This window comes from Neomonachus schauinslandi, chromosome X (genome assembly GCF_002201575.2).
Source record: "Neomonachus schauinslandi chromosome X, ASM220157v2, whole genome shotgun sequence".
In the NCBI taxonomy this organism is placed as follows: domain Eukaryota; kingdom Metazoa; phylum Chordata; class Mammalia; order Carnivora; family Phocidae; genus Neomonachus; species Neomonachus schauinslandi.
This window is the reverse complement of record NC_058419.1, coordinates 49,765-71,517: the sequence shown is the minus strand read 5'-3', so window position 1 is coordinate 71,517 and position 21,753 is coordinate 49,765. Positions and strand designations below refer to the sequence as shown.

Genomic DNA, 21,753 nt, shown 5'->3' with positions numbered 1-21,753 from the left:
AAGTGACAAGAAGGGGTGGGTGGGGAGATGGTGAAGGAGATACTATAGGTACAGACATTATTTCTGATTTCTAGTGCCCTGATCATTGTAGTCATGAGTCTCTTAATGTACTTCAATTTGTCTCTAGCCCACCCAGAGCCAATAACAATAACTAAGGTATGGTATATTCTGCACATATTAGATTAGAACCATGTGTATAGTGCCTCATGACCAGTACTACATTTTTGACATGCTTGGAAAAATACAGAGGAATGGAGTAGAGGTAATTTGCACAAACTATCTCACCATTTCCCATTTTTCCTTTTCTTTCTCCCTGAATATAAACTAAATAAAAGTAAATGTTAGTTATCGTTATGTAAGACCAAATGAAGGAGAACCAATGACAAACACAGTGCTTGTTTGATAAATACTTGTTGTCCTCAAGTGCTTACTCTCTGCCTGGCACTACTGTTCATTAATCATTGCAACAACCCTTGAAGACAGGTGCTGTTATTATCCTCATTTGAAAGATGAGAAAACTGAAGCTTGACAAGTGAGGTATTTAGGAGATAAAATTAATATGGCTTGCTGATTGTTTGGATGTGAACTTTGAGGGAGTGAAATGATAGCCAGCTTTCTGGTGTGAGCAACTGATTGCACGGTTGTGCTGTTCACTGAGGTGGGATTAGAGGAGAAGGAAGAACAGGTTATGGGAGAGGGGAGAGTAGAAATGTACTAGGTCATCTGAGGACTACATTAACTTTTAAGTGCTTGAAAGAGATGCCCAGCTGTCATTAGATATTTCAGTCTGGGTTACAGGAGTCTTTTCTGGGCTTCCTATACGTGGGAATCCTCAGCATAGAGATGACAACCAAATCAGTGGGAATGGTAAGATCACCCAAGAAACGTGTGAGCATAGGGCAGAGCACTATGGATCGTGAACATTTCAAAGGAAAATGAGGAGCTGCCATAAAAGTGGGAGGGGAATGAGGAATGTGCACCATCTTAGAGATAAAAGAATAGAAAGTGCTATGAAGTGAATGTTTGTGTCCCTCCCCCCAATTTATATATTGGAGTCCTGCTCCTCAATGTGATGGTAGTTGGAGGTGGTGCCTTTCTGAGTTAATTAGGCCAGGAGGGTGGAGTCCTCATGAATGAGATTGCTGCCCTTATAAGAGATGTGTGATATCTCTTGGAGATATGGAGAGCTGATATCTCTCCATCATGTGAAGATACAGCAAGAAGATAGCAGTTTGCAAGTCAGCAAGCAGGTTCCCACCAGAACTCAACCATACCGGCATTCTTGTCTGAAACTTCCCAGCCTCCAGAACTGTAAGAAATGAATTTCTGTTGTTTAAGCCATCCAGTTTGTGATATTTTGTTAAGGCGGACCATACTAAGAGGATTTAAAGAAGAGGAAAATAATCAACGTAAAATCCTGCAAGTTTGAAGTATGGTAATTGTTTTAGCAACACAGTTGATAATTTTGACTGGAAAAGAGAGGTGGGAAAAAGACTACAGGTTAAGTTTGTGTGGTGACAGGTTTGGGGGGTGTGAAATTGAGAAAGGTGACTTTGGAATGTTTTAGATGAGAGCAATTCTGCCAATCTTTAAATGCTGATAATAAGCAGCGAGTAAGCAGGGAGCCATTTGAGTCATGAGACAGAAGGGTTCATCAGTGGGGCTAGACTCAGTTGGCAAGAGGGAATAGGAATGTAAAGGGGACGGGGCGGGGGGAGCTTATATCAGATGAGAGGAGGAGAAGGAGGAGCGGTTATTATTATTATTATTATTATTGTAAAAGAATGGGAGAAAGGATTGTTGAGGGGTCTAAGGAGGTTAGGAAATTTCGTGGCGAAAGTAGAGAGTTCCTGTGACACGAATTCTACTTTGTGAAATAACAGGAGACGTTACCTTCTGAGACTAAGCACGGAGATGGCGGGGCAAGCTTCGCTCTTCATTTATCCCTACCGACTTAATGCTGGTGAACTCTTTGTGGCCCTGCATCCTTCCTTTTGCCGGAGGAACAGCGCTTGATGTTGTTTACCACAAGTTATTGACTGTGGGACGGACTGGGCGATATGCCAGTTGGACTACCACTCCCAGAATGCAGTGCGGCTACTGGGAAGTGCCGGGGCTGGGAATGCAGCAGGCCCCGCCCTACAGCCCACTCCCCATTGGAGGAGCGCTCACATTCCCAGGAGGCCGCGCGCGGGCGGGGCGCTTTACGCGGAAGCCGGTGGCGTCCGGTCCCAGCCTCCTCTGGGAGCGGGCAGTCGGCGGCCCGGCTCAGACTTGCGCCCCTCGGTTCTGAGCCCACGCGCTTTCAGGGGGTGCACGGACAGGTAAATGGAACGGGGCGCGCTCGGCAGAAGGCGGGGAGACGACGGCGGAGGGAGGGCAGAGGGGTGGACGAGAGGGTGCTGGGGTGGAGCGAGGAGGCAGTGCAAGGGTGACTTGGGCTTCTCTGGTGTCGACGGTGCGAATTGTCGGGCAGGTTCAGTTTTGGCGAACTGCGTTTTGTGCCGCTGATAAAGAGTGTCAGAATGCGTCACTGAAGTTGTTGTTACAGGAGGGCGAAATGTTAACTTTCCTTCAGTTCGCATTTTGCAGGACCTTTCTTTAGCGTTTGAGATTCAATCTTGAGATCTGAGTCTTCTAAAAACTAGTCTCTGCGCCCTTGTTTTGATGACGTCACTTTGTGCTTCACCTACTTCTGTGCTCCTTCGTGGGTTTGTACACCTCCGCGTGCCCATTCTTCACCGCCCATTGTTTCATTCCTCTTCTGCCTCAGTTCGGATAGGGACTCATTATCTCTGCCCAGACCTATTTCCACAGCGTCGACCTGTATTTTACTGTTATAACTGGCCAATATTTAACAAACTCTGACCATGTACTAGGCTGGTAAATGTCTTACATCTCCCTCTCCCGTAACCCCCACAAATGAGCAATTGTCAAGTCCTTTTCTTTCTCTTATTAATTGCGCTCAACTACCTGTACCTCCATTGTCCCACCCTCGATCCCAGAGACATGTGTTCCCTTTGAATAGCTGTGGCTGAGAGCAGACTCACTCGTATATTTAATAAATATTTATTGAACAGCTAATATGTGCTAGAGACTCTTCTAAGTTCAAGGGATATAGCTAGAAACAAGACCTAGGAGATCGTCACTCTCAGTAGCTTAGATGTTTGTATGTGTGTGTTGGCAAACAGGAATAATCCAGATGATGTGATGTGATGTGGTGGTTAATGCAAAGTAGAACAGGTGGTTGACTTGACGGGGTAGGCTCCTATCCTGAGAAAGTCAGAGGGATTGGGTTGGGTCTCAGAACATCACCATAAAAGAGTATTTGTAACACCAACAAGAATACAAGAAGTCTCTAACCAGACTTCAGGCTTTTCATAAACATCTCCTTTTCCTCTGTCATATCAATATTTGTTCTTCATTCTTCTGTCTCCTCCAAGGTTATTACATCAGAACTGGTGGTTTATCTGTCGTTGGTTTATTTCCTCCTAAGACCCAGACAGAAAGTTGGGGATTAGATTAGATTAAAGCAGCTCAACTGCTTTATCTTAATTAAGGAGATAGTTTAGTAATCAAAATATCCTTCTTCCTAGGTCCTACTGAATATAAAGTTATCTGTTGTTTAAACCAAAACATGCTCAGTATTCATTCATTTATTTAACAAATATTTGAGGGAAAATTATATGCCAGGCACTGTGCTGGGCACTGGAAAGCTAGTGAGGATAAAATAGACCTTGACCTCTCTTCCAGAGAAATAATTGTAACAGTATGTAGAGGAAATTCCTAATACATAGGCTGATGCCTGCATTTTTTCTTCACCCAGGGTGAGATAATCACAAACCTTTAAGAAGTCTGAATAACTTTGTACATTTTTAGATTATTCACTGGTTACCCTTCATTGCACTTATTTGTTTATGTCTGTGTTTCCCATTGTACTATGGCTCCCTTGAGTATAGAGGTCCTTTCTTACTGGCCTTCGTATCTCCAGTGTCTACTACTTTGGCTGTCATATAGTAAATCCTGGAAAAATATGTGTTGAACTGAAATAGAAAAACGATTTGATCCAATCCATTAATTATTTCATTTACACAAGGTTTTCTTTATAAAATGTCATTGTACTTATCCCTAAAACTTCTCATTCATCAAATGTGGACCAGTCTATCTCATCAGGCTAGTTTACCTTCTCTAGTTTGTTCTCACTTCTATGCCTTCTCTTGTTCCATAGCTCTCCCATAAAATGTGTTCCCATCTCTTCGTGAGCACTTCCTATGCCCCCTTCTCATTTAATTTAATGGGCCAATTTAATAGTATATAAGGGTGGAAACAATCTAATTTCCATTGTGTATTTCCTATGAAACATTCTGCTAATGAACTGTTGCAAGGATTAACATAATACATTCCTTTGCAATAATATAAATAATGCGACAGAATGCATTCTTTTGATTTTGCATTGACTATTACCATGTGCTATGTGAGAAGTTAATTCTTCCACCTTTTTTTTCTGTTTGAACAGTTGCACAACCTTTATTCATACAACACATTATAGTGTCATTTGGTTTCCACTTGGTAGAGACACATCTTTAAATATTATTTTCTCCTTAGCCTGAGATAATTTCTATTTTGTCACTCTGTTGTTTTCAGAATGTAAGTCTCAATTCTTCAAATAAAAGGTTTTTATTATGCAGATATCATTCAACTGTAAATTGTTACTGCAAAAGATAAATTTTGTCTTTATAACTGATTAAAAAACACAACAGGAACACAAGAGTGCTGGAGTCATGATTGTCATTATGATTTTAGGATATGCCAGCCTAAGAGCAGCCAGACATGCTTCCAAGACATTAAAAATTAGGCACTGTCATTTTAGAGAATTTCTTGGCCTTTAGGCCTTCATAATGCAAATGCAGCATGGAATTGTGTGCCATCACTCATTTATAAGGTATATGTGTGGATCCAGAATATTAACATACATTTTTTAATGTTATCAAAATAAAAATATAGAATTAAAAAAAATCCTCAGAATACACAGACTCGAATGTGAGAAAAACTGACTTGACCTTTTTCTTTATTCAGTTCCCTAAAACCATCTTCACCCTCTACTTGAAGATGCCTCCACTGAGGAGCAGTGTTTTCAATTGTTGCTGTTATATTTGCAATTTGTTTTTTATTTTTATTTTTATTTTTATGTATTGTTTTCTAGAGAGGGACATGGGGAGTGGGAAGCAATTTTTTTAAGATTTATTTATTTATTTGAGAGAGAGTGTGTGTGGGAGGGCAAGGGCAGAGGAAGAGAGAGTCTTAAGCAGACTCTGCGCTGATTGTGGAGCCCGAAACGGGGCTAAATCTCATGACCCTGAGATCACACCCGAGCCGAAACCAAGAGTTGGATGCTTAACCAGCTGGGCCACCCAGGGGCCCTGAGCAATTTGTTTATAACACAGGTAATCCCTTACTTATAAATGGATATATTTTGAAAATTACTTTTTAAGATTTTTTGAAACTTGATGCCTTTTTCATTATAAATAATGCTATTCAGGGCATTTCCGTTATTATGCCAATTGGTAACATCTTAATCTTTAATGGACTTAAAGATCTTCACCACAATTTAATAATTTCTCTAAAAAACTACATCTAGAATTCTCAGTAGGATTCCCCCATAGCAATTTTTTTTTTTTTTTTTTTTTTGAATCCCGGCAACTGAAACAAAAATGTCCTTTCCTTGGAATCTTCTAGGCAGTAGAAACAGGCCTTTCTAACTCCAAGCTGTTGGAGATTGCCCTTCTGGCCCATCTCTTTAAGGACAGGCCTCTAATGAGAGTAAGGAAAGAATGATGTGAATATAGAGAGCGGGAAGAGTAAGAATGATTTGGGAGGAACAGTGAGTTTCTAAGATGTTTTGTGTCCTCAAAAAAGATATGTTGCATCTTGACCAGTGGTACCTGTGAATGTGACTTTATTTGGAAATAAGGGTTTTTGCAGGTATAGTTAAGATGTAAGTTAAGATGAGGTCATAGCGGAGTGGGTGTCCTAATAAGAGAAAAGACCCAGAGACTGCTATGTGAAGACATGGACACACATGAAGAATACCATATGACTATGGAGGCAGAGATTGAAGTGCTGCAGCTGAAAGCCAAGGAATGCCAAGGATTGTCAGCAGACTACCAGAAGCTAGGGAGAGATAAGAAAGGATTGTCCCCTAATAGATTTCTGAGGGAGCCTGGCCCTGCCAACATCTTGATTTCAATAAATTTCTGTTGTTCTAAACCTTTGTGGCTTTTGATACTTTGTCAAGGCAGCCACAGGAAACTCATACAGGATTCTTAGCAGGAAGGAAGTAGAACTGGGATAACGGCTGTGGGACCAAGCAAGGCATGAATTAGAGAACGGAGGAACAGTGTTGAGACAGGGCTTTCCTTTATATTTCATTATTGGGTTTTTTTTCCTTCTCTTTTCCCTCTGGCTTATCTTTTTCATTCTTTTTTTCTTGCATATTATATTTATATAGCACTTTATGGTTTATTAGACATTCACATACTGCTAGTAATTAGCAGAACCAGGTTTTCTCACTTTAAATGCAGTATTCTTTCATAGTTTCTATTATCCCAATATTCATTAAGACATTAGATTCAAGTAATGGGGATTAAGGAATACCCTTGTGAGCACCAGCTGTTGTATGGAAGTGTTGAATCACTAAATTATAAACCTGAAACTAATTTTACACTGTTAACTGGAATTTAAATAAAAACTTAAAAAGACATTACAGATTCTATTGCAAGAGAGTTACAGTGGTGGCAGATGAGACTTGATAATAGGTGAGGTTTTTAACAGTCTAGAAGAGAGTAAGAAATTGCTGTTATTGATGTCTGAGAAGAAAGTTTCTGTTGCTATGTACCTGATGTTTAACAGACATTTTTTAATTGGGGACTGATTTTCTTGAACAAAACACTGCTTCCCTGTAACATATATCCGTTGTTCCAAGTCCAAATAATGCACTCCCTGTTCTAGGTGACTGTACTTCATGTAAATTTGAAGGCTGTTCCCTCTAAATCTTCTCTTTTTAATATTAAATATTTCTAGTGTCTCTAGTCATTCTTCAAATGATAGAATGTCCAGGTCTCTGTCCAGGTCTCTTACCCATCCAGTCTTGAAATACTGTACCCAGACTTGAACTCAGTATTCCACATATATTCTAACCAGCAGAGAGTATAATGGTAATAGTAGTTAAAAAGATCAAGACACCCTGTTTTTAAATGTAATTTAGGATTATGTAAGCATTTTAAGCAGTTACCTAATGTCAGTTCATAATGAACTTATGGTCCACTAAGACACTAGATTTTTTTTTTTTTTTGTATTGTTGCCAGTTCAGTTTTCTTCTTGAAGCTACTAAGGGATTGAAGCTGCTACTTTTTCATTTGTTTCAGGGACCATGTAATTTCTCATCTCGGTTTCTCTTTGTGTTATTGTTCCAGTCTACTGCATATCTGTTTGACTAACCAATAACTTCCTTCTTTATAAAATTTCAGTGACTCTTTATAGTCTTCCTACTGTGCATCAGTAAACACAGGTAGGAGCTGACATTTGTTCCTTCTTGAAGCTTGCTTTCCCTTTGGCTTCTAGGCCACCACACACTTCTGGCTTTCCTCTCATTTTCTCAGTTGGTCCTCCTCAGTCTTCTTTGTGGGTCTCTGTTCATCTACCTTTCCCTCAACTATTTGTTGTGCCTTGGGTTTTGTCTTTGGCTTTCTCTTAACTTTGGTTGTGCCCTGATTTTTTTTTTTCTATATGCAATATGTCTTCAACAAATAGATGATGTTTAAAATGACAGGTGTAGATGAGCTCTTCTTGGGATGAGAGAGCATAGAACCAAGACCCATGGAAAGTCAACATTTGGAAGTCAGCTAGAGGAGGAGGGCCCATCAAGAAAACAAGAAGCAGCCAGATATGTGGGAGTGTTTCAAGAAGGAGGGTTAGTCAACGATGTTGACTCTTCCTAAGAGGTCAGGTAAGTGAGAATAGAGAAGTGTCCACTGAATTTTGTAGCATAGAGGCTGTTGATGATCTTAGCAAGCATGGTTTTGTGGACTGTTGAGGGCAAAACCCAGTAAGTTGAAGAGTTAAAAAGAAGTAGAGGGGCGCCTGGGTGGCTCAGTCATTAAGCGTCTGCCTTCGGCTCAGGTCATGATCCCAGGGTCCTGGGATCGAGACCCGCATCAGGCTGCCTGCTCTGCGGGAAGCCTGCTTCTCCCTCTCCCACTCCCCCTGCTTGTGTTCCCTCTCTCGCTGTCTCTCTCTCTGTCAAATAAATAAAAATTTAAAAAAGAAAGAATGAGGGCAGAATAAATTATTTAAAAAAAAAAAGAAGTAGAGAAGCAGAGATGGTGTATAGATTATGATATTCAGAAATGGAGCAGTACCTGGAGCATGTTATAGGGTCAGTTGAGGCTTTTAAGATTGAGAGATATGATGTATGAGAAAGTGATTTGGAAATTGTAACTTACTACGTATGTATAAAGAGAAATCCAGAAAGAAGATGGCTAAGGACACAACCCTGAGGAATACCCTCATTTAGAGAGTGAAGAAGAGACCCTGAGAGGTGTTCAGCTCAGGACACAGATGAGTGCTTCTGCTCTATGTGTGGTTTTTCAGTGCTGGGATTCCAAGAAGGAATCTCTGGATTCCCTGACTTCAAGCACTTTATGGTCTGTTGCTGTGTTTCACAAAATATGGTTAAGTGAATGACCTGCATCTAGATAGGCTTGTCTTAAGTATGTTATTCCAGGGTCTTACCTCAAGCCTACTGAATCAGAATTTTAGGTGATGATGCCAAGAATTTGAATTTTTAACAGTGACTGTCACTCTTCCACCCAAGATAACTCATTCACCTACAGTTTAAGAACCACTGGCCTGTTGGATGAAACTGAACATGTTAACAAATAATAGTAAGTTGAAGAGTTAGTAGAAGAATAGGAAGGTACTTGGACATCTCTTTTTATAAATTTATTCCATTAGATAAAAGAAATGGGGCTGTTAGGTGAAAAAAATAGTACAAATTCATTAACACGAGAAAAAGAGACTTAAACTCGTGTTGTATTTTTTTTAAGAAATGTTTTGTTTATGAAGGATCTTAACATAATTTAGAGAACCATTCCTCTTGTGGAAGGTTTGGGTTCTTTTCACTTTGTTTCTATTATGGATAATGCCTTTATAGTAGAGGCAGTATGTACTATAGGGATAGAATTACAGGTTCTAGAACCATACTGCCTGGGTTTGAATCCCAACTCTTATTATTTACTAGCTCTGTAATTTTGGGCAAACTTTGTAAGTCATCTATACTGCAGTTTGCTCATTTTAGTATAAGTATCATAATAGTGTATAATTTAATTGATGTAAGTATTGAGTCAGTTAATAGTTGTAAAGAGCTTAAAATGGTGCCTGGTACACAGTAAGCACTTAATAAATATGGGCTATTAATACTGTTAATATGTATCTTTCTGAATCTAGAGTCAAATTTCTGTTGAACTATTAGGATAAATTTTCAGGATGGGATTATTGCATATGTGGAATTAAGAAACAAAACAAAAAGACAAACAAAAAACAGACTCTTAAATACAGGGAACAAACTGGTGGTTGACAGAGGGGAGGTGGAGGGGATGGGTGAAATAGATAAAGGAGATTAAGAGTACACTTATGGTGATGAGCACTGAGTAATGCGTAGAATTGTTGAATCATTATATTGTATACCTGAAACTCATATAGCACTGTATGTTAATTATGCTTCAATAAAAAAAGGATGAACCACCTCTTATGTCCCTTTACTATTTATGGTAATTGCTTTTCAAATGGTGATATCCAATTATGCTGTATAATTTGTAAATGCACCGTATCTATCAGTGTCTATGTGACATATACATTACAGTGTATACACACACGTGTGTACATATTTGGTGTGTCTCTATATATGTATGCATATCAACATGTTTTAGGGTTGTAAGCTTGTACAAGACTGTGACCTTTGTGTTAAGCCTGTTATTAAGTGTCTTACATTAATATTATAGCCCCTTGGTCAATACTGTTTCCAGGTCCACAAACAAATGGAAGGATAGTCTGTGCTCATGGATTGGAAGAACTAGTATTTTTGAAATGTCCATACTACCCAAAGCAATTTTCAGATTCAGTGCAATCCGTATCAAAATACCAATAGTATTTTTCACAGAAGTAGAACAAATAATCCTAAAATTTATATGGAACCACAAAAGACCCTGAATAGCCAAAGCAATCCTGAGAAATAAGAACAAAGCTGAAGGTATCACAGTCCCAGATTTCAAGATATATTAGAAAGCTATAGGAAGCAAAACAGTATGGTGCTGGCATAAAAACAGACACATAGATCAGTGGAACAGAATAGAGAGCCCAGAAATAAACCCACAATTATATGGTCCATTAATCTTCAACAAAAGAGTCAAGAATATACAACAGGGAATAGACGGTCTCTTCAACAAATGATGTTGGGAAAACTGGACCACGGTCTTACACCATACACAAACTCAAAATGGATTAAATACCTAAATGTGGAACACAAAACCATAAAACTCCTAGAGGAAAAGTAGGCAGTAATTTCCTTGATATAGGCCTTAGCAGCATTTTTCTAGATATGTCTCCTGAGGCAAGGGAAACAAAAGCAAAAATAAACTATTGGGAATACATCAAAATTAAAAGCTTTTGCACAGCAAAGGAAACCACCAACAAAACTAAAAGGCAACCTATTGAATGGGAAAAGATATTTGCAAATGATATGTTCATAAGCGATTAGTATCTAGAATATATAAAGAACTTAACACCAAAACCCCCCGATAATCACTTAAAAAAGTGGGCACAGGACCCAAATAGACATTTTTCCAAAGAGGGTATACAGATGGCCAACAGACACATGAAAAGAGGCTCACCATCATTAATTAACCATCAGGGAAATGCAAATCAAAACTACAATGAGATATTGCCTCACACTTGTCAGAATGGCTAGTATCAAAAAGAGAAGAAATAAGTATTGGCAAGGATGTGTAAAAAAGGGAACCCTTATGCACTGGTGGTGGGAATGTAAATTGGTGCAACCACTGTGGAAAGCAGTATGGAGGTTCCTTAAAAAATTGAAGATAGAAATACCATATGATTCAGTAATTCCACTACTGGGTATTTACTCAAAGAACTAAAAAACACTAATTTGAAAGGATATATGTACCCCTATGTTTATTGCAGCATTATTTACAATAACTAAGATATAGAGGCGACCCAAGTGTCCATCGATAGATGAATAGATAAGATATACACCATATATACATGCACCATATTTTCTTTATCCATATATCCATATCCATCTTCTTTATCCATATATATATACATATATATATATATATGGATATATACACACACCATGGAATATTATTACTCAGCCATGAAAAAGAATGAGCCTCTTGCCATTTGCAACAACATGGATGGACTTAGAAGGTATTATGGTAAGTGAGAAAGAGACAAATACTGTATAATTTCACTTATATGTGGAATCTAAAAAAACAAATGCATTAAAAAAACCAAAAAGCAGAATCAGACTTATAAATACAGAGAACAAACTGATGGTTGACAGAGGGAAGGGGGATGGGCAAAAAGGGGTGAAGGGGAGTGGGAGATACAGGCATCCATTCATGGAATGAATAAGTCCTGGGAATAAAAGGTACACCATAGGGGATAAAGTCAAAGTGTTGAAATAGTTTGGCATGGTGACAGATGGTAGCTACACCTGTGGTAAGCATAGCATAAACTGTAGACTTGTCAGATCACTGTGTTGTATACCTGAAACTAATGTAACGTGTGTCAAATATACTTCAATTAAAAAATAAATGAATATTGAAAAAAATACTCTCTTCAGGTAGACGTTGGTAAATGATGATAGTTTTTTTTTGAAAGATCATGTCAAGGAAATATCCTAATTTTTTGTGTCTTTTTTCCTTTTGATAGATTGAAGCCATGGCCATTCTTTTTGCAGTTGTTGCCAGGGGAACGACTATCCTTGCCAAACATGCTTGGTGTGGAGGAAACTTCCTGGAGGTGACAGAGCAGATTCTGGCTAAGATACCTTCTGAAAATAACAAACTAACGTACTCACATGGCAAGTGAGTTCTGCTCTGCATGGGTAGAGGGTGAAAGAAGTGAGCTGTATTATAATCAGAACAACAGAAAACAGGGTTCTTGGTAGATAATTTAAATAAGCTGACAGAACAGTAATCTTTACCAGCTTAGATAATGGTCTGCTTCTATTCATTATAAATTTGAATTTAAATTATTTTTATCATCAAAGTGATATTAATATTTTAAAGAAAGATATGGTAATGTTACTTACAAAAAATGACTTTGCTATAGAGCTCTAGGATATGTGCAACATGATACAGATAAAAGATATATTATTCCTTTGTTCCTTCAGTAAATATTTACTGAGCACTTGACTATTGCTAGGCACTGTGCTTGGTGCTGGGGATGCAACAAGAAATTACACAGTATTTGCCCTCATAGAGGTTACAATTTAATGGAGGAGACAGTCAAATCCATAGATAATTGTAGTAGATGGTGGAAGGTAGTGGATAGGAGGATGGCATTCTAGCTAGAAGGAATAGCTGGTAGAGAAGTATGGAGTTATAAGTTCATAGCACATGTTTAGGGAACTGCAGGTGGTATTCTGTGACTGGTACCCAGCATGGTGAAAATAAAGCTAGAGAGATAGGTAAAAGAGAAATCATATAGGGTCTCATAGGCCATATTAAGAGATTGATTTTACCCTGTGGACAGTGGGAAGGCACTGAAGGTTTTCAGCTGGGGTGTGACATGGTCAGCTTTTGCTTTAGAAAGATCGCTCTGGTGGCTGATTGGAGAATGGATTGGGGAGGGCATAGGTGGGAAATCTTAGTAATCAGATAAAAAGTACCTCAACCTTCCTCATCAATACTTAAAAAACTTTTGTCATTTAACCCATCCTAATTTCCTTAGTTCCTATCTCAGAAGGAGGTCCTTACTACTTTCCAGAGCTAGCTCTTTGTATAATTTAGGACCTACTCTAGTCTAAACTACTGTAAGAGAGATACCCAAAATACAGTGTTACTTAAATGAGATAGCCCAGAGATGAGTACTTCCAGGCTGGTGGGGTGGCTCTGTCATTTTCGGTTAGTGTCTTCAGTTAGCTCTGGCCAAGGCAGCTCCTTTAGTTCTTGTTAAAATCCTGTGCTCAGTAATTTTAAGGGCAAAGCCCAGAAGTAGGGTGACATTTTATTGTTCAGAAGTTTTGGGTTATGTTTTATTTTTCTCTACATAGTTATGTAGCTAACCTAGCTGGAAGGGAGGCTAGATTTTGTCATTTATAGCTGTGCAGCTGTATGTTCAGGTAAAATTCTATTACATTAGAAGAAGTTATAGGATATTAGGAGACAACTTGCAGTCTTCCATTCTACTCTTTTGGGCCACTCAAATATCTGGGTGTACTCTTCTTCCCAAACAAAGAGCACATATCCTATCTGCAGGAGATGGCTCCAAAAACTCATCTGGTCACTGTCCAGTTCAGAGAGTCTGGGTGACACAGTCTTCTCCATCAGGCCCAGGGGTGGCTCTTGTGACTTACCATAAACTAGAAGAGAAGTGACATGTTCTTCCTGCTCCCCCTGTCCAACACATTAGACAATGGTAGAAGTAGAACAACATCATCAACGTCGAAGTTACAAATTCACATTTAGAGAAGAGAAGGATGAGAAACACATAGAAGTCACTGCTTCCTCACAGTGTTCCAGTAACTACTTCACAGCAATTACAAAGATTCCCTATTCTGACCCTGGAGTGGTTAGTGGTTCTGGTTCATTGGAGGAACTCCCTTGTCTTTTCTCCCTGAATCCTGGTTTTGTTCTCCAGGAGGCTCTTCCTTGTCCATTATCACCTGGCCACACCCAAAATGTGTGTCATCTTTTGGAACTGTACAGGTTTTGTAGTCTGCTGCCTGCTGGTATGGTTTAGAGGTCCAGACGTTGTCTTAGGGGTCAAATGATCCCAGCTTCTTGTGAGTATGGCTTTATAGTGTTTTCAAAAACTTATTAGACTTACGGTCTCTGTGTTCCTATTCAGTTCCCAGGAAAATGCCCAGGGAAAGCACATTCAGTCCTTTTAGAGGCAAGACTGGGAAGTGGGGATATACCTTCCACTCACATTTTATCAGCCAAAATTAGTCACGTAGCCATATCTAGCTACAAGGGAAGCTAGAGTATGTAATCCAGTAAAAATGTGGTTATAGTACAAGAAGGCAACATTGTCCATCTGTTGTGCCTCTCCACTTGTATCCTGATCCAGTCCTGCCTAGTATCCTCTGGAGTGAGGTTCCAGCACTCAGTTTTTTCTTTTAACATTCTGCCTTCGTTTCTTTCCTATAATCATATTCCATCATCTTGATTAAAAATATCCATTATTGTACACTAAAAGAAAAAGTCCATGTTACTGTAAGACAACCATTTCCCCCTGAAATTTGATCTTCCTCTTGCTATTTCTCTCTTCTTTAACAACATCACCAGCCATTCAGTTGGCTAAGCCTAACACTGAAGAATCATATTTGACTTCCTCACCAAATCCTTGCCATTCTCCTACAAGAGATTTTTCAATCCATTGCCTATCCTCTATCCCCACTTGTCAAAGTGTTTAGTTTAGGCCTTTATTGGTTTTCATTTTTTTTCTTTAAAGATTTTATTTATTTGTGAGAGAGAATGAGAGACAGAGAGCACGAGAGGGAGGAGGGTCAGAGGGAGAAGCAGACTCCCCGCTGAGCAGGGAGCCCGATGCGGGACTCGATCCCGGGACTCCAGGATCATGACCTGAGCCGAAGGCAGTCGCTTAACCGACTGAGCCACCCAGGCGCCCCTGGTTTTCATTTTTAATAACCTCCTCATAACTTGTTTTTCAGCTTCTAGTTGTTCCTTCCTTAAGTTTGTATTTCACGCTCCTATGATTACACTTTCTTGCTTAAAACCCATTACTTAAAAAATAAATAAAACCCATTACTTTGGGGCGCCTGGGTGGCTCAGTCATTAAGTCTCTGCCTTTGGCTCAGGTCATGGTCCCAGGGTCCTGGGATCGAGCCCTGCATCTGGCTCCCTGCTCAACGGGAAGCCTGCTTCTCCTTCTCCCACTCCCCCTGCTTGTGTTCCCTCTCTACTGTCTCTCTCTGTCAAATAAATAAATAAAAATCTTTAAAAAAAAAAAAAGTAAAACCCATTACTTTTAGAGTAAAGCCCAAACTCTACCTTCATAAGTTTGTCCATTCCTGACCTTTCTGCCCTTATCTCTATAGGAGTCCTTGCCGTTCTCTGACCTAGCTGTGTTATTTCAAGCTTCGTTACATCTTTTTTTCATGCTTTTGAACTTTCTCTCCCCTCCCAGCCCAGTGGTAAACTTTTGCTCATTTTATAGGTCCCAAATGAGATACTTTCTTCATCATTATTTAATCCTTCTAAAAGGGCAATTCTGATCACGTCCCTTTTATTCAGCAGTTACTCTGTGCACTCAGGGTGAAGTTTCTTGGTGACTCGGAAGACTCTTCAGTATCTGCCTCTGTTTCCTTCTCTGGCCTCATATCTCACTACTTTAGCCTTCGGTTTTGTTCTCCTGCCATACTTAGCTATTTGCATTTCAGTGCTGGGTTCTTTCTCTTTCTATTCTTTGCAGTAGCTATTACCTTTTACTTGAATATGTTTTTCTTTTTAAAAATCTGACTTTGCCTTTCTGAGCTTAGATATTTTCTTTTCTAGAAACCCTGAACTCCAAGACCAGGCCAGGTGCCCCCTTTTTGCTTGTCTCCATAGTATCATTTGTTTTTCATACTGTAGCACTTAGCACACTGTAGTATAATTGCAATCTTTACTTTTTGTCTCTGTCATCTGACTGTAGGCTGCTTGGTGGCAGGGACCATTATTGTAACTTCTTGTGGTCTTCACACCAAGTTACTCCCTAGGGTATAAATTTTCTGGAGAAAATGATGACTTCCATTTTGGACACTGTGTTTAAGTTGTCTATGCTATGTCCAGTTGGATGTGTCTAGTAGACAGTAGTGTATGTAGGCCTGGAGCTCAGGAAGTAAATCAGATCTAGGTTTGGGAATTATCATCATAATTGTGGTAGCTGAAAACAACAGCAAGACATGACAGTGGATGCCACCATCCAGGGACTGTGTGTGAGAAGAGCAGAGAGCTGAGGATGTTGGAAAACATCAATAGAGAGGGAAAGAGACTGCCACATTAACCAAGCAAGCCTGGTGCTGGGAAATCTAGTGGAGAGAAAGCACTTTTCAGAAGAAAGAAGTGGTCAACAGTATCATGTTTCAGAGAGGGCCACTGGATATGGTGACGTGGAAGTTATTGGTGGAATTGATGTGAACAGTTTTAGGGTAGTGGAGGAAGACATTTTGCCTGAGTTACCATACCTCCTTGTAATTCATATCAAGCCTTTATGTGAACATTAAAAGTATAATTCAACAGGTACTCTTACCTATCCACTTGCCCAAGGTAGAAATCTGGGAGGCAAAATTGAGTTACCCTCTGCTTCATTTCCAGTATCCAGTTATCAAGTTCTGTTCTATGTCTCCTGCCTTTTCTTTTTCATTGCCCGTAGTACTTGAGTTTATTTCCCTCTTCATTTGCTTACCTGCTGTACTACAGTACTCTCCTATCTGGTTCTTCTTTTTTTTTTTTTAAAGATTTTATTTATTTATTTGACAGAGACACAGTGAGAGAGGGAACACATGCAGGGGGAGTGGGAGAGGGAGAGGCAGGCTTCCCGTGGAGCAGGGAGCCTGATGTAGGGCTTGATCCCAGGACCCTGGGATCATGACCTTAGCTGAAGGCAGGCAGACGCTTAATGACTGAGCCACCCAGGCGCCTCTCTCTGGTCCTTCTTTCAGTGAGTTTTCAATGCTCTAGCCAAAACATCCTTTTGCATGACAAATCTTACTACACACTCTTCAGGCTAAAACCTTTTGATGCTTGTTCATTTTTCTTAGGATAGTGCATAGTGAGGTTTTAACATCTTACATAACCTGATATTTGCTTACTTCTCCAGCCTCATCTGTGCAGGTAATTTGTTTTTTCCTTTTATTTCACTTTCTAGTCATGTGAACTCATTTAACTGTACTAAAGTCATGTGCTTTTTTTAAAAAAAAATCTCCAGGCCTTTATGCTTGTTGGTTTTTCACTCTGGAACCCTCTTTGTCTCCTCATTACCTTGCCATCTTTTACTTATTCTTCAGGTCTTGACTCAGACATCACTTGCTCCAGGATGTCTTTCCCATTACCCTTTGCTAAACTCTGTTAGGTGTCTCCTTTATGTTGCCAGAGCACCATACTGCCTTTTACTCCTCATCCTGTTTTACCATGCTGCTCAGTAATTCCCTGCACTGTGATCTTTGTGAAGGCAGGGACTGATGGTTTTGCTTATTTGTATCCTCAGCACCCAACCCAGTAACTGGCTCAAAGTAGATGTCAAACAGTTGTTAGTGTTGAGCATTTGGTACAAAAAATGATTGCTCTGAGATTTTAAAAGAAGGCAAGGAAGATGTATGGCTCGTTGGAGGTTAATCTTAATTATGTGTCCCTCCTAAGATGTCATCTCTTGTTGAGGCCCTAAGAGTCCAATTATGCTTTTGCAGCTACCATTTTAATGGGTAATGTGCATACCGTTGTGCTACATAGTTAGGGTAGAGACTTTATTTTAATGTTTTATTTATTCTTATCAGTTTGACTTGAGAGAAGCAGGTGTATAGGGGAGGGGGAGAGGGAGAATAGATAGTATCTGTAAATGATATGGTCACATTGGTGGTACTAAATTTGCTTATACATAGATAGAAGATGGAAGTGAAAGTGATATTGCTCATAACCATAATAAATTTTATATCTTTTATTCTACAGTTATTTGTTTCATTACATCTGCCAAGATAGGATTGTATATCTTTGTATCACTGATGATGTAAGTAACTTGAAGACATGTTGCTATTTAACTATGTGTACTGTTAATAAAGTCAGTTCTTAATTATCTGTGTCTTTAGTAGGTAAAGGTGATGTGATTATAACTGTCCATAGCTGGAAATTTTTTCTATACTTTGCATTTGTCATATGGAGCAGCAAATGACAAGAAGAGTTGATGTCTGGATATATGCAAATCAGCTCAGTTTTGGTAGAGTTTTAGCTTAACTAACCTCTTGCAACTTCTGCATTTCTCCCATTGTGTAGTGAGAATTGGTCTTCATCATCATGACCCTTTGATATCAAATCCTCAAAATGTATTTATCTGAAATATTAAATAGGTTATTTTATTCAATACTGAATTTTTTTATTTGAATCCAATTAGCCAACATATAGTACATCATTAGTTTTAGATATAATGTTCAATGATTCATTAGTTGCGTATAACACCCAGTGCTCATGTGAATAGTGAATTTTTTAATGTATAATGACCTTTGGAAAACAAAATCACAATACGTCATGATCAGCTTTGTAAACCTGTAGTTCACAATGGTAGGTGGTTTTTTGAGTATTTACAGGTTCTAGACCAAAATGCTCAGTAACTTAACAGTGCCATCAAGGTCATTTCTCTCCTCTGTTATCTTTAGCGTCAGCTTCTTCCTAGTACATTCCCCTATGGTTGCATGGAGCCACATGCTTTTTTATTTGTGTCCAGAGGAACTGTGTCTTCCCAAATCTCTTATTGTAAGAATGAGGAAAGTTCTCAGAAGCACACGCTCCTCTCCCCCTCTTTCAAAGTGAACTTCTTTTCATGTCTTATTGGCTAGGACTAGGTTACATACTTATTTCTAAAATGATCAATGACAAGAGGCGTGGAATTGGCATGATTGCCATAGGTCAGGGTTTTTAACCTTTATTGTGTCACAGACCCCTTTGACACTCATGGGCCCCTCCCAGGATGTTTTTAAATGTATGAAATACATGATTATAAACAAAACCAATTATACTGAAATACAGTATTCAGAGTATTTTAAAAATTGATATAGTAATATATATGATTTTTATGAATTCATTAAGTAACAAGATCTAGTCATAGGTCTGATAACTAATAATAATTTTGAAGTGATGAGTATAAATGATATTTTGAGATATCTATAACTGATGGTATGTGAAAAAAAGATTTCTATTGGTGACAGTCACAGGTACTGTTGGTACTATTCTGGTTTGTTACCTACAGTCAGATTTGAAACTTAAGTTAAAACTTAATGTGGTTTATTTTCTATCCAAGTACATGGACCCCTTGAATTTGGACCACTGACGCCAGTGTAAGAACACTTAGCTTAGACTAATCATCTTGGGTGACATGGAGATGAGTGTCAACCATAGTGATCATCACAGTGATTTTTATCCTTAGTTTCAGAGTGTTTTCTAAAATTATTTTAAAAATTCAGCTATATCTGAAATGACTAATGTGAAAAGGCTTGGAATAGATAAGAAATATGACTAAATTTGGGTTCATCAGAGTTGAGTTTTCTATTTCTTGACTGGGACCAGACAAGAGTACATGACTTGATCTTTTCAAGTATACCATCACTATTAAAAAAAAACTCAATTCAAAGTAGTGTTATCTTTGTGTGTGAAAGACTGTACTATTATTATGGATTTATTAAGCATCTTCTTGTGCTGGGCCTTCTGATAGATCCTGTGAAAGATATGGAGGAAGTAATACCCAATTCTTACTCTCAAGAAACTAACCTAGATACTGTTATCTTTAGTTGGCAGTAGTCAAATAAATATGTTTGGATTGGACTCTCAGTTCTTTCTTTTATTAGTCGTTTGACCTTTAGCAAGTTACCTTTTAAGAGCCTTTGTTCTCTTATTGTAAAATGAGGTCAGTGCTAGTTCCTCCTCATGGAATCATTGCTTAGTAAATGTTAGCTGTTATTATGGTTGTTGTTAATCATCCATATCATCTTTGTTTATTTTCTAATGTGAACTCTGTGTTGGTCTCTTTTCAGGATTTTGAACGTTCTCGAGCCTTTAATTTTCTGAATGAGATAAAGAAGAGGTTCCAGACTACATATGGTTCGAGAGCACAGACAGCACTTCCATATGCCATGAATAGCGAGTTCTCAAGTGTCTTGGCTGCACAGTTGGTAAGATCTTTTTCAGGATATAGTATTTTGATTCATATCTTCTTTATTACCTTCAGGCACTTTGAATATAGGGGACTCTGACCTGCAAATATATTTTTCTGATTGTGCTATTAAATGGCAACGTAATAAAACTTCCCAGATAGAAAAACTTTAAATAATCAGTGATACTCTCTATATAGTGTTCAAAGTATCTAGGAATGGGGAAAAACATTAAAGATCATCTACTTGAGCTACCCATCTAATGCATAAATCCACTCAGTATGCCAAATGGCCTCTTAACTTGTACATTAACCTTCTACCCTCCCATGAGGCAATTGTAATTTTTTTTTGAGTGAGAGAGAGTGCATGTCTGCCTGCGTGGCGGGGAAGGAAGGGGAGAGTGAGGGAGGGGCAGAGAGAGACTTTCAAGCAGGCTCCACACTCAGCATGGAGCCCAATGCAGGGCTCAATCTCACAACCCTGAGTTCATGACCTGAGCTGGAAATTAAGTCAGATGCCTAACGACTGAGCCACCCAGGCACCCCAAGGCAACTGTAATTTTTGAACAGCTTAACTTAGTCATTTGAAAGTCTGCTCATCTATGTGAATACCAAACTGTCAGCTCAGTGAAGTTTTGCATACGTATATACCTATGAAATAACACCCTTTTCAAAATACATCTCCATGACCCTAAAAGTTCCTGATGTCCCTTTGCAGTCAATCCCCTCCCCAACACTCTGCCCCAGGCAACCTGTGCTCTCTTTTCTGTCACTATGAATTAGTTTTGTCTTTTCTAGAATTTCCTCTAAATGGAATTATGCATTACATAATCCTTTGTGTCCTGGATGCTCTGTGTAAGGCTTTTGATATTCATGTTGTGTAAATCAGTAGTTCCCTTTTTTTGCTGAGTAGTGTTGTGTGCATATACCACAATTTGTAATAAATTATCAGACTTTTTTTCTAAGTGGTTGTACCATTTATATTCCCACCAGCAGTTCTAGTGTTTCTACATTCTTGCCAATGCTTGTTACGGTCTATCTTTTTAATTTTAGTCATCCTAGTGGGTGTGTAGTGATATCTCATTGTGGTTTTAATTTGCATTTCCCTGATGACTAATGATGTTAAAACCTTTAAAAATGCTTCCCTTTTAGCGATGAAACTATTTGAGTGCAAAGACATATGTTCTATCTATGATTGTATTGTGAATGAGAAACAAAAGCATTATTGTGATTGAATACTTTACTTTTCACTTCTTTAAGTGTTCTTTTTAGTACTTTTTGAGTGTTACACTTCTAAATATGCATTCTTTGGGGGATGAAGTTCCTTTAAATAGTTATAAATCTTTATTCAGTCAGTTTGTTTGTTTCATACTTCCCACTAGAAAACATTCATACATGTGATACTGTGTAAAACATCACCAACCAAAAATATACCAGTATATAGTCAAAGGTAACAGGTGAGCTGGCAGCAAAACTTTCAACTTAACCAGTTTGTCATTGGCTCCGTATCTATGTGTGACCCTCTGAACAAGTCTGTGCCAGGATTGTCATTTACAGATGGAGATAATAATAAGAGCATCTTCATCATGG

General features: G+C 38.8%; 1 protein-coding gene and 1 pseudogene across 1 annotated transcript in view; both read left to right on the top strand.

The window, feature by feature from the left end:
* LOC110574390 overlaps positions 1–2,016 on the top strand; it is a 73,329-nt pseudogene extending 71,313 nt beyond the window's left edge.
* A 178-nt stretch (positions 2,017–2,194) lies between these two features.
* VAMP7 (vesicle associated membrane protein 7) overlaps positions 2,195–21,753 on the top strand; it is a 59,200-nt gene continuing 39,641 nt past the window's right edge. The window contains exons 1-4 of the mRNA XM_021682597.1: positions 2,195–2,324; positions 12,013–12,167; positions 17,976–18,033; positions 20,048–20,185. Coding sequence (XP_021538272.1) covers positions 12,022–12,167; positions 17,976–18,033; positions 20,048–20,185 — 342 coding nt within the window. The 5' untranslated portion in view covers positions 2,195–2,324; positions 12,013–12,021. The remainder of the gene's footprint in view (positions 2,325–12,012; positions 12,168–17,975; positions 18,034–20,047; positions 20,186–21,753) is intronic.